At 40.4% G+C, this 14276-nt stretch overlaps 1 protein-coding gene across 9 annotated transcripts in view; it reads left to right on the top strand.

The window, feature by feature from the left end:
• LOC122572622 (multidrug resistance protein homolog 49) overlaps positions 1-12048 on the top strand; it is a 71661-nt gene extending 59613 nt beyond the window's left edge. For all 9 annotated transcript variants that reach the window (XM_043737803.1, XM_043737844.1, XM_043737853.1 and 6 more), the window contains 6 exons: positions 519-870; positions 1455-1682; positions 2207-3156; positions 4158-4559; positions 5309-5455; positions 8758-12048. In XM_043737803.1, coding sequence (XP_043593738.1) covers positions 519-870; positions 1455-1682; positions 2207-3156; positions 4158-4559; positions 5309-5455; positions 8758-8961 — 2283 coding nt within the window. In that variant the 3' untranslated portion in view covers positions 8962-12048. The remainder of the gene's footprint in view (positions 1-518; positions 871-1454; positions 1683-2206; positions 3157-4157; positions 4560-5308; positions 5456-8757) is intronic.
• The last annotated feature ends 2228 nt before the right edge of the window (positions 12049-14276 follow it).

The following is a 14276-nucleotide window of genomic DNA, read 5'->3' as shown; positions in this document are numbered from 1 at the left end:
ATAAAATTTGAAGCCTATTTAAAAACGTACATAGAAGTCGCAAAATAAGTAATTGTAAACATATTTATATCATACATATATTTAATTAGAAATTAGTATATAGCATGTAGTTTGTTATTAGATCGTATTAAGTACTTTATGCGTATTTAAATAAAAGACCAAATATTTTCCTGCTGTTCTCGACTTAGCTTGTGGTACGCGAAGTGACGTACCTCGTAAATTTATTAAATCTCAACACGGTACGTACACACCGTAGACGTGTCACGTCGTAGTTTCGTTAATTAAATGCCACGAGTATGGCAATCGAATAGGCAAATTACTTGCGGACAGTGTTCTCCTGATAATTATCAACGAACATTTTAGTTATACCTAAAACCTGTTTCATTAATTTTCATTCTTGATTAAACATAAATATCTATCATCCACATGTTAATTAAAATTTAAAGTTGTCAAAATGTCCATATTGATTAACTCTTGTCAAATAATCAAAGAATCTTTATCAACGGTCTTCGTTCTAGGCCTACGATAGTCCCGTGGGAGAGAGAGGATCGCAAATGTCCGGTGGACAGAAACAAAGGATCGCGATTGCTCGAGCTCTGGTTAGACGACCGGCTATACTTTTGCTGGATGAAGCTACGTCTGCTCTGGACGTTCATAGCGAAAACACTGTGCAAAGAGCTTTAGACGCGGCGTCAAAGGGTAGAACAACGATCGTCGTCACTCACAGGCTGTCCACAATCACAAATGCCGATAGGATAGTGTTTATAAAGGAGGGTCAGGTGGTTGAACAGGGTACGCACGAGGAACTGCTCGCCCTGAAAAATCATTATTACGGATTGGTCTCTGCTGACGCCAGTGCCACTGCTAGAGGTAATTGCTTTTATGTACGAAATTTTCGGGGCAAAATAATTTGTATAGGCGAAGTTCATATAACTGGATTAGAGTTTCTATAATTAGAGTTCGTTCGTTCTCCCCCATCATCTGTTACTTCTCGTTCATATAATAGCGATTCATGCTCAAATAAATAAATTCAACAAGCAGAAGTTTATTCAATTGCCAAGTAAAATTTCCTTCGAATAAATGCGATTCGTATAAATAGGGTTTTAATGTATAAACGTGTTACATAACGTATTACTGTTGCTCGAGCAACTAGGTATTTTTTTTTCATTTTTTAGAGTTTCACCAAACAAGAATCAAAAAGAAAGTATCAACGTTGTAATTGTATAGTCTCGTTGCGATAATATCGTGACTGGTTTATAATTTAAATATCGTTACTCGATCTTCAGATTATGCAAAAAGAAAAAAAAAGAAGGAAAAGCTTGTTTTATAGACTTTCACGTATTATTGAGAGCGATGGTAGCGTGCCAGAGTTTAAGATAATAAAAACGTAATATTTTTCTTCTCTTAACATCGGACGGCATGATGTTACGCTTTCGTGTCGATTGAATTTCCAGCGAAAGCGACAGCATCAGCCGCAAAGACGGTCACCGCAGCCATACCGAAGCAGAAACCACCGTTGAAGAGGCAATTCTCCACTCTGTCGATGCACTCTCATCGGTTGTCGTTAGCCGGCGCATCTGAGTGCTCGGAGAATCAACTGGAGGAACACGAGAAGCCGTACGACGCGCCAATGATGAGGATATTCGGGCTCAATAAACCGGAATGGCCTTACAATTTGATCGGTATAGTTAGCTCGATTACTATTCATTTAACCATTCACTCGTACATCTTCAACGAGAAAATGGATCAGTCTCTCCACCGATGAATATAATTCTTCTAGGTCGTACAACTCTTACTGTTCTAACAGATTTATTGACAGAAAAACAGATATCCCCATACTTCAGCGTATCTAACATGAAGAACAATCAATCTATCTGTCTATTAACAAAAATTTTCTACATCATACAATTTCTCCGATCTCAACAAAGTCGACAAAGAAGAAGAAATTCCCATATCTCAAGATGTCTAACAATAAAAACGATCTCTCTCTCTCTTCATGGATCGATCAAATCCTTCTAACTTCTGTAGCTTCCGCAATCTTGACACATTTATCAAGAGAAATTACATTTCAATGCTTCAGGATATCTAACAACAAAGATAATCCATCTCTTCATCACACCATCTTGCCTATCATAAATCGTACAATTTTACCAATTTAAAGAGTTCTACTGAACGAAACTAATGAACAAAAATTGCCATGTTTCAGGGTGTTTAGCAGCAGGCATGGTGGGCGCTTCGTTCCCAGCATTCGCTGTTCTCTTCGGTGAAGTGTACTCCGTATTGGGTCTTCAAGATGACGAAGAAGTACGCAACGAGAGCGTCAAGTTCTCGATTCTCTTCCTGGTGGTCGGAGTTGTTACCGGCGTTGGTACTTTCCTGCAAATGTATATGTTCGGATTGGCCGGTGTGCGTATGACCGCGAGGATCAGAAAAATGGCGTTCACCGCGATGCTGCGACAGGAAATGGGCTGGTACGACGAGGACACGAACAGCGTGGGTGCCCTTTGCGCCAGATTATCCACAGACGCCGGTGCTGTCCAGGGTGCAACGGGGACACGTGTCGGTGCGATTCTTCAGGCTCTGTCGACCTTAGTCCTTGGAATCGGATTATCCATGTATTATACCTGGAAGATGACGTTAGTGTCCGTCGTCTCGATACCTTTGGTGTTGGGCGCAGTCTTCTTCGAGGCGAGAGTGATGAGCGGCCAAGGTCTGCAAGAAAAGAAGAAGATGGAGGCCGCGACGAGAATCGCCATAGAGGCAATCTCGAACATTCGAACTGTAGCCAGTCTTGGGAAAGAGGAAGCCTTCTTGCAGCGTTATTGTGTGGAACTGGATCTCGTGGCTAAAGCGACAAGAATTAGAAATAGACTGAGAGGATTGGTATTCTCGTGCGGTCAGACCATACCATTCTTCGGTTATGCCTTGAGTCTCTATTATGGTGGTGCTTTGGTGGCTACCGAAGGTTTGAGGTACGAGAACGTGATCAAAGTGTCGGAAGCGTTGATCTTTGGATCTTGGATGTTGGGACAAGCCCTTGCCTTCGCTCCCAATTTTAATACCGCGAAAATTTCCGCCGGAAGGATATTCAAGCTTCTAGACAGAGTCCCGGAGATCACCTCGCCACCGGATTCGGAAGACAAAGATCTGGATTGGGTGAGTTGCACGACTTACAAGTCAGCTTATAACTTCGATTGCGCGATAGTGATAAGAGATTATAAATAGGAAGCTTTATCTTATCGTAGTTAATTGAACTACGTTGTCTCAACGACAGCGATATAATCGATCAAACACCTTATTACTCAATACATCCAATCAACGCAACATTAACTACGATTTTGCGAGTTTATCAGGAAGAAAGTAAACACCACGTGTAAAGTATAGAGGAAGATCGGCAAAGCTGGTCAAATGTCTTGTTTCGACAGGTTTCATTACGGCTGTTTAGCAAAGCGACGAATTTATGACGTACCGACAGCAACGCCTCCGGCTATGCACGTTAATTACGCTCAAAACGGGAAACTCTGTTTGATTGGGGTTGCGATTATCCCTCTAGAATTCCAAACCGTTTAATGAAGCGATACGAAATAAACCACGCGATGTTTCGGATTTATCCTACTCAAGCGATTGATCCACGTATAATTCGATTGATTAGCAAATATTTATAATGCATTCGGTCGAATCAGTTTTCTTGTTTCTATCTGATACAAACGTAGTTCAACGAATTAATATAGCGATACTCGAATTCATAAATAACGTTTAGATTTAGATTTAGATTTCGACATTTACATAGACATTTTGCATGCATAATTTCATTTTCTCATTTGATCACACGTGGCGAAAGTGTACGAGATTCGACTGCAGATAGGAACCTCGTTTCGTGTTTTCCAGTTTTAACATAAAACGCACATTCTTTCACGCTATAACTTTATTTAATAGAACCGTGTCAACGTAAATACATCACTGGTTAAACATTGAAAAAGCAGTTTATTATATCGGATATCGTGTAATAGAATTAGATAAAGAAAAGTTCAGGAACTTTAGATTTAAAAGTGCGGTATGATCGAGAGGCGAGATAGGCTTTTGAAAATCTTATCTTCCAAGAATTTTCATTTTCTTTACTTTACGTTCGACTAGAGTAAAAATTTGTATAATTTCAGAAAGCGGACGGCTTGATTCAATTTTCGAAAGTCGAGTTCCATTATCCGACAAGGCCTGAGATGCAAATTTTACAAGGCTTGAATCTAATCGTGAAACCGGGCCAGATGGTCGCCCTGGTAGGCCAAAGTGGTTGTGGCAAATCCACCTGCATCCAATTGTTGCAACGATTGTACGATCCGATTTCTGGTACCGTGACAATGGACAGGCGTGACATCTCGTCGGTTTCGTTGCGCAATCTGAGATCTCAGCTTGGTGTGGTCGGTCAAGAACCAGTACTTTTCGATAAAACGATCGCACAGAATATCGCTTATGGCGACAACTCCCGAACTGTAACGATGGAGGAAATCATAGAAGCCGCTAAGAAGTCCAACATACATAGCTTTGTCAGCTCTCTACCACTAGTGAGTAGCACAATTCTTGTTTGATATTGGTATTCTCGGAGCTTAGCTGTTCAGAGAAGACAAACACAGCAGTGCTTCGTTCATCGGCCGTGGATTAAGATCTTAGTTGATCGTTTACCAAAGGAAATATATTTTTACGTACAGAGATTTGAAGATTTACAATGGACGTATTTTATAAATATATTATATGTTAAAGTTTCGTTAGCACTGTGATGAAACATCGTTGCTACCATAATTACGTTGGTCGAATTTGAAATGAATATGAAAATATATATATATATATATATATAGAAAGAAACTTACGAAATATATATTGAAAGCATATAACCCACAGAAATGATCGAGCTATTTTAAATAGTATGATATTCATCGTATTAATTAATAAGCCGTAGTATGCAGCGAGACTTGGAGGCGAGTCCTGTGTTTGCAAACTATCGTTTCTAACTCGCGTGTACATTTTCGGGTTTGTTTGAAACTTTACCAAGGCGACAATAAACGTGTCTCATTACAGCGTTAATGAAGTTTCTAAAAGTTTTGTATAACACGCGTAACACATTCACGAAAGTTCTCCATATAACTGAAACGTCAATACTTTCTCGAATCACGCGATCGCGATAACACCAACTAATTAACGAAACTTTTACATTATGCAACGTAACACAATATAATTCCAATGGAAATTTGAACCGTTTCGATAGAAAGTTGCATATTAAGCAACGTAACAACGCGTTATTCGATCTTGGTTACAGGGATACGACACTAGGTTAGGTTCTAAGGGAACACAGCTCTCCGGAGGACAGAAGCAACGTATCGCGATCGCGCGTGCCTTGGTCAGGAATCCTCGAATTCTACTTCTGGACGAGGCCACATCTGCTCTCGACACACAGAGCGAGAAGGTAAGTTTGCTCGTTTAAAATCATCTCCTTGTTGTCTCGACAATTCTCGTCTACCGCATGCATAGTGCATGTTCATCCTCCTCTAAAGTATTTCCGCGAATCGCTTAAACGAGAAATACCGTGGACGAAAACCGTCGTCGAGATGGTGGCGAGAAACACCGCGGGCAAATCGAGAAAATGGGTCGTGAAATCAGGCTGAAGTAGATGCGGCGCCCATTCAGTAATATAATACGCGATGGAACGCGGTGGCGCTTTTTAGTCGCGGACAGAAGCAGAAAGCCGGCGAAAAAAATGACCAACCTTCCTCTAGAGAGGCAGAAGAAGTGCGAGGAATTCTCACGAGGACAAAAGCCTCGCGTTCCAGTCTCGCTACCACCGCGCCGCATTGTTTCGTCCTCGTGACCAATTAACAGCCTCGTAACTTGATGGGCCATTTTTCGTCGTCATTGTCTAACGCGACGTTCCACCAGGAATTTTGTATGATCGAAGCAGAACCATTACATTTGAGAAATTCTATACAGATGTTCGTTATCATTAGACAGCGAATTATTATGCAACATCACATTTTTATGAATACAATTGAAAAAAAAGAGATGCAAATTGCGATATTTATTAAATATTATAACAATTATTCTACTTTGATATCGTTTTGCGTATTATGTGACTATATTTGCATCTTTAGGCCCTGGAGGGTCAATATTTCGACGTTACCAAGGAAAACACGGTTTGTCAAATTGACAAGAAATTGAAATTTCCAATAAAAATCCACAGTCCAGTTATCATTTCCGTTCGTCGTTAATATCCTTTGAACAACAATCCATCTTCGTTCTCGAATGAAAGCATCCGAAAATTCTCCTTTGGATGTAGCTTATGCGTCTTCGTAACTCGGCCGAAGATGATACTTATGAAAAATTTACAAAGGAAACGTAAACACAGAGATGGTGTTGTTTAATTTATTCGTTGCTCGAGATAACTAATTGCTTCGGAATTTCTTGTCTCGTATTACCGAATAAGTAGGTTACATAAATATTACTACATTAACCATGATGCTAATCTAAAGCGGATACTTTATATTAGCAAAGTTTATCTCGCAACATGATGTCTAAATAATCTCTTAAAACGTTACACGAAGCTGGCACAGGACAAGTTTGCGCGCGAAATTTTCTCGTTTATGTCAGCCGTGGGTTTTCGATGTTTAATGAGAATCTAGCACCAAAGGCACAGCAAAATAGTTTGTGTTACTATGAACGACGAATGTGAATAACAGCGCAGGTTAAGCAACGTAAACTAACGCTAGTGTTACGAGTATACCGCACCGACTGATGAATATTAATGGAACCTGATGGATTTTAATGAACAATACGAGTAAAAAAAACGCGCGAGCCAAAGTCGACGAAAAAAAAAAAAAAAAAAAAAGAAAGAAGATACGCCGCGGCCATGTTTCTCCCGTCGTACTGCATCACGCAATGCGACGGACATACTTTACATGCTAATTTTTCTGAAATAAAAATTCATACGTTTTCGGGCGCCGTCAACGATTGAAACGTTGCTTCGGCCACCGTATCTCGTTACAACGATATTATATCTTGCTGTTCGCTTTCTCTGTTGACAATCCGCACAGTTAAAAAACAGCCTTCCATTATGTACACGTGGATGCGAACGAAGGAAAACAGAAAAAACGATAAAGAAAGGCGGAACAGAATTTGCATGCGCGAATGTTATCACTGCAGATCTTTTTCACCAGACTTTCTATCAGATTTTTCTTACGAACGTAAGCAAAGAAATGGAATTTAAATAGAGAATTGTTTCGCACACTGAATGTTGTAACGAGTACTTTAATAGTCGAAACATAAGCTACGAAAAAGCAAGACGAGATTGCCGAATAAATTAACATTTTTTTTATCAATAAAGTACATTTTTATAAAATGTTTAATATCGGCAATAGACAGATTGTCAGAGATGGATGAAAGACAAGGATAAGTAACAGTGAATATCATATTCGAGGCAAATCGATAAATATTTCGGTTAAATCAACACAAGAGCCAGAAACAACAGAAGCTTTTGATTAATCCGATACTTTTGCATGTTATACGCATTCTATATATTTTTGTATTGTTAAATTTCTCACAAATGAATAAATATTCGCAGTTTAGTTTAAGGTGATTTATCCAATGTGTCTTTCGTCGCTTGTTGTATTTTTCTTCGCTGATGTATTCTGAAACGCGATTGTTGTTCGAAAGGCTGTCGAACGATTATCTCGATTCGACGCTTAATTTTCAGAGCCACGAAGATCGATTATTCTAGGCTGGTGGTAGCGTGGCGGTCCTCTCAAAATCGCCAACAATCGAGGACAATTCAACAGTATTATCTATGGTAACAATCGGAAATACCCTGAACCGGTGAGAGGGAGTTCGATTGTTGTCCACGCGGACGGAAAGCGGCTCGCTCGTGCCGAACGAATTTCATGGCAATTATTGTTTCGCGGCTGCTTACTGGCTACCGTGTTTTCCTCTTTGGTGTGCCATTCTCCATAGGAAAATAGGTTTCATTTAGGTTCCGTTGTACGCGTTGTTTATTCGATCAGAAATCCTTAAAAACCATGTCTTCTTGTTATCTATTCGATCTTCAGAGATAATATATTAGGTTGTCGGAAAAGTGTCGTTCTTTTACAGACACGTGTTTTACAACGATGCATCTTTATACAAACATGAAATCTAATCTGTCAAGCGTTGTGATCTTTATCTTGATAGAACAAAATGAATCATGCGTAATTCGATGAAATAATACAATACGAAAAATATTGTGCGTCTATTATTTGCTTATAAAACGAAAGAAACTTTTCGGACGACCTAATACATATTAAGCTTGATCAGAAATTCATTGAATTTATCGATAAATTTATTGGAAAATCAAAATACAGTATCGTGTAAAAGTTATTAGCTTTTGGAAATATTTGGTCGAATGTTTGAATTAGAAACAAATGAACATTAAAAATTGAATACGGAATAAGAGAATAAACAGAATTACAGTAAGAAGAGCGTTAGAAAATTATTTGACAATATTTTCGAAACATCTTGTAAAATACATAATATCTCAAGTCAATCGATATCGTTTGAGACAAACGTTATTTTTTCGATTTAACGCTTTGCTACAAATAAACGTAGAATTAAAACATCAACTACCCTCCTATTCATTGATAAAAGTAAAAAGTTTGCGTCGATTGATAATCGAAGACTTTTGCACGGTACTGTAACTCGGGTGTTTGATAAGTTAGTCAAATATTCAACGATAATTTTGTATAGGTCGTGCAAGCGGCACTGGACAAGGCCATGGAGGGCAGGACGTGCATCACCATAGCGCATCGTTTGGCGACTATAAGAAACGCCGATGTGATCTGCGTGTTAGAGAAAGGAACCGTCGCGGAGATGGGTACTCACGACGATTTACTTTCAGCGGATGGTCTGTACGCTCATCTGCATACTCTTCAAGAGAGCGCGATAGAATAGAGACGAAGGTGAAATCGCGTCTCATCGACGCTCCTTGCTTCGGGGGTGAAACAGCCCAACGACGAAGCAGACAGTAGTTTCAGTCGAGGCGTGTCAGGCCTGTAGCTCAGAAGTTAGCAACAAGGAATGGATGAACTCCAGCAAGGCAACAAGAATAGCAAAGATTTTATTGACTCGCCGGACGAAAGTCCACGGACACGCGTATCGCAGCTTTCGTAAATTTTCACACCGGCGAACGCTTCTTTTATCTTCTCAGCTGGCCCTTAACTTTGTCATAGACTTTCAACGATAGTTTTCTTACAATTTTATTTATACGTATTTTCAATTTCTTCGTGTGCCTCGATATTGCTAAGAATCAATTTTACATGGCAAATAAGAGGAACTCGAAGGAAGAGGATGTTCGTAGCGAACTCTGAATATCATTAGCTGTCTCGTCGATATTTTGTTCGTGCATTACACGTCGAAACACTCGCGTTTTCACGGTGCTTGCTCTTCTACATGCCGGTTCTCGCGCCCAACCTAAAAGAGACCAACCACGGATCCAAGAAACGCGAAACTTCGATACAGGGAACAGATCTTTGCGTCGCAGCAGCGAATAATCGTGGCGGAAACGCGTCGGATGGATTACCAGCGATCTTTCGATTCGCGCGTTACGTAACAACGATCACCATGGCGCGAACGATAAAACGCATCGCTGTCGATAACGCGTAATCGACATTAAGCCTGTATTTTCCAAAACGATATTCCCGTTCCTTCGTCTTCGTTCTTTTTACATAGCCTTTACGACGCGAAGCTCGCGAGATCGCAGTAACGCAATAGTCCTCGATCCATTCGAACGATTCGAAGATTCCGTAGAATGGCACGTAGTCGCGATCAGATTCGATGCATGGCCTCGAACGATCCCCTGAACGATTCGTTGTTGGCCAGGAATACCAAACTAGCCATCCGAAAGAAACCGTGAAGGCGTTTGTTGAATTCCTATATAGGATAGCGGTATAAATACGATAGAAATGGAAGAAACGCGCGAATCGGATGCGTGCATTGAATTAAGGAGAAAGTGGGATAGAGAGGAAGATATTCGCATCGACTTATGGGGTTGATCAACATCGACAGAGACGAAGCAAGAGGCGACAGGTGTCTCGAAAAACGGTACATCGCGCACGACTCGACGATGCCCTCCTCCACTTCGATAATCTTCGGGCTACGTCCAAACGTATGAAATATGTATGAACGTATCGTTGCGATACATTTCGCTCTTTTCTCTGCCTTGCTCGCAAAACACGAATTCATCCACGGGACAACGTGTCAATTGCGTCAATCAGGCGAACGTTATTAGAAATCGTTGAATTTTCGTGCCTTAGCAGCAACGTGTTCCGTGTTCAACTAAAAAAAAAAAAAAGATAAAAAGCGCGATAGTAAGAGATAGAGAACGTAATGGGAGAGAAGGGCTTAGGTTGAATTTAAATCAGGAATAAGAAGACGAGCAAAGTCGTGACAGACGGATAGCTAGTTGAGTTTTGTTGAAATAGCTCGGATCGATTCACCGATTCGTAAGGAATCAAAAGGATGTACTAGGTGAAATCTTTGTAAAGTTGGATGGTTTTAGCGGAGGAGGAGCGTATCGTTCGCGTGGAGAGGCGTTCCCGGATGTCGGCAAGTCGTCCATCCGGTGCGGTGGTTGGATTTCCGTGGTCGAACTTCGCGACAGATACTTTCCTTGAACTTGTGCCTTCATACTTGGTATACTTAGCGATAAGATTCCGTCGGCTGCCCTCGAGGCTTACCACCTGAATGGTCACGTGCAACACGCGGCGCGACGATAACAATTTTTCGTAAAACTTGACTCTTTCAACTTTTTCCACCTGTCTAAAATGTTAATAATAATCATTGTCAAATTTTATCTCTCTATTGCGAAGTAAAGTATCTTCCGACTTCAGCTAAATATTAATATTTAGGAGTAAGACTTGAAACGCGTTCTCGCGCCTGCGTTATCGTACGAGGATTTTCAACGACGTTGTCGACGCAGAGTACTTAATTTATCTCGATCGAAGGAAGGCCTACGATCAAAATTTACATCCGACGATCGAAGTAACAGTGCTTTATTAACATAGTGACAATACAACGTAGTAGATGTAGAACGTGTTCGAGCCAGGAACAAGCGTTTCGCGATCGAAACGCCATTCTGATGTTTGCGAATCAAGCATACAACGATCACCGGGATCCGTGTACGATCGGAAGAACCCGACGATGTTGTGCTTCACTCGTGTACTTACCCTGTATATTAAGCGGATTGAAAGGGAGAACGAACAAGTACAATCGGCGCATTGAATGACGTGTGACGATCATTTCACATCGTTTCGACGGTCATTTCATTTAATGAAATTCACGGTTCTAGATGTCCTTTCTCGTTTGAATCGCGATCATGGTGCTCGATTCGTCGAACAAATCATCTCAGACTTATTGTACCGGTCAAAATTCAGCTTAAGGTTTATTATGTACTTTTCAAAGAGAATATATTATTATATTATACAGATATACATATTACGTAAGAATTCGATCGAGCACTAGACGGCAGAATGAATAGAATGAATATGAAAGTGAGTGAGTGAATGAGTGAGAGAGAGAGAGAGAGAGAGATAGATAGATAGATAGAGAGAGAAAGAGAGAGAGAGGGATAACCTCTGGTGTGTAAAAGATATTGAAAAATCGTTGCTTAAGATTAAGGCTGCGGCCAGCGTAACTTAAGGGCAGAGATCTTAAAACAAAAATATCTACGTGAACGAGCGACGATCGCTTGGTTCAACGCGCGTGTGTCTTGAAACGGCGAAAGAAAGCAGCAGCGTGTGTTTCATTTTATTTTCTCTCTTTCGTTTTTTGTTCTTCGTTTCTTTTCCTTTTTCTTTTTTTGTTCATATATCGAAAGCGTGTCGAATTGTAATTATACAAGCGATTTTCTAGACAGTATGACGACAAAGAGGAAGTATTAATGTTTTTCCGTCTTTTTTTTTTTCTTGTTATAAGAAGGAACGAAGCAGATCGTACTGCTGTCATATACAAAATAAATGGAACCATAGTGGAAAAAAAGTACGCACGAGTTTTTTAAATGAACAGGCGGCGAGGGGAATTCAGTTTTCGGTGGGAGCGGTCACCGAAAAAAAATCATGAAATTCGTTCCGTTTCATCCATTTTGTTCCCCATTTATAATCTATATCCCTCGGCGACGCATTTATTCGCGCCGCGGAACTTGCGTCTATCCGCTGAAGCTTTTAACGTTTATCATCAGGTTTATCACTTGCTGTTTGTTCGCGCGAAAATTAAAAGACGCGCGTGTTCTCGATACACGGTGAAAAATCAGCGCGTCCGTTCGGTTTTTCCAACAAATTCACTTTCTCCGTTATCTGTGCGATCCACATTCTCTATTTTCCTCCTATTTGTAAAATTTTTCTTCCAACGACCAACGTTCCTTCTTTTTTTGTACCGTGGCATAAAACTGTACGCGGCTCGTCGATCGTGGGAACCCGTGGCCCGCGAATTTTGATTTTTATCCCGAGTCTTCGTTCAAACGACGCGTCTTAATACCAGCAACTTGATCGAAGAGCGTTAAAAGGGCGTTGAATGAACGCGTTTTGAGGAACATGAACGAACGTGAAGTTGGACCAACGCTACTCCATTTGCCTCGGCAAAGTTCGCGATGTACGGTAGTTTTTCAAGAAACTTGTACATCGTGCGACAAAGAAACGTAAGTAAGTACATAGCTGGATGATTGGGTCGAGTCGATTGGGGTGACAAACGCCAACCATGCGTGTTTCCATCGAATACAGAGCGAGCGAACAGAGGTAAGCTGCACGCAGGATAAAGAAGTTTCCAACACGGAGGAAAGCTGATTTATTACTCCGGGAAAGGGGCTGAGTAGTAGAGGGGTTGGAGAGCGGAAGAGCGCAGCTTGTCAGGTGTATAACGCGTCGGAACTTGCGAAATTATTCCATCGAGTTTTCGTGCTGGCTGCAACGTGAGCATCGCGAGAGAATACGGGACGAAGGAGGACGAGAGAAATAGAAGGAGGGAGAGCAGTCGCGTCTTAATTGTTCGAGACACGCAGCTCGACGCTACTGCTCACGCTTCCCGTTGAAAAGGGATAATTAGGGGAGACGCGGCATCGTCGTTAACGCCTTGTAAACCGCATTAGTAACGTTCTCCCGATAAAACGTTGCTTTGCCCTTTTATCGCTTATCGGCTCGCTGGAATCTATTCGCGCCACTTGCGAATAATTCATGTCCAACAACGGAAATGCACGCTCGTAACCCCTTTTAATCGTATTCCGCCCCTGTCTTGCAAATCGTGCTTCACGTATTCGTGAAGTAGAATTTTCTTCGATAGCCCGTTATCGTTTACTTTCCGGTTCTTTTTCTGCGCTGAATTATCGCGAGATGAACAATAACGGGCAAAGTGTAAACGTTCTTGTTGAGAATTTTGGATCTTAATTGCCGAAATAAAAGTAAAGGAACGCCGAGGTTACACTTAGAATTCAAATTAAAGTAGTTTTAGATTTATTTAATGAACGATTTCCAGCATCTTCGTCGATATACGTTTGCACGCGTCTCGGCACTTTCTTTGTCTCATCATCTTCCATATCACATTATCAACGAAACAGTTATATTCATCTGTTTTTCGAGACGCCGCGCACACACATACTTCCATACATGAAAGTTTAACGAATTAATTTACAAAGCTTTTCTGGTTTTCGCCATTGATAACAGCATGAAAGCGTTCCCGATGGAATTAATGTTGATTTTCATCGATGCTGCATTAGTATCGTGCAAAAGTCTTGGATTACCTGCGATAGATGATCCACCAAGGGAATATTTTTATACAACGTTACGTAGAAACCAATTCCTTTGTGACGTTATTCGTTTGTAATTTTTTCCGGTTCACAGATCTTTGAAAATCATTTTAACAAGTAGAAGGGTAAAATAAACGTTACGTAACACGGCATACACGTCGAACGATTTAAAATGAGAAAAAAGAAAGTTAAAGACATACATAAATCGCCTGAAATACTAGAAACAAAATATTGTATAATATAACGTGTGTTTATTGAAAATTTATTTGAGAAGATCCCAGAAAGAACGACAAGACATTAATCAATATCTTTTTTAGTAAATTACCAACAATTTTCGAAATATTACGCTTATCAAGAAGCAACAACGGACTTGAAATAAATTTAAAATAATAATATCAAGTATCCTTATATTCATTCATAAAAAGAATATACCGTTGCATTTTAAGTAGCTTAAGACTGTTACATAATACCGTAC

This window comes from Bombus pyrosoma, linkage group LG2 (genome assembly GCF_014825855.1).
Source record: "Bombus pyrosoma isolate SC7728 linkage group LG2, ASM1482585v1, whole genome shotgun sequence".
Taxonomy (NCBI): Eukaryota; Metazoa; Arthropoda; class Insecta; order Hymenoptera; family Apidae; genus Bombus; species Bombus pyrosoma.
This window is presented reverse-complemented; position numbering and strand designations above follow the sequence as displayed.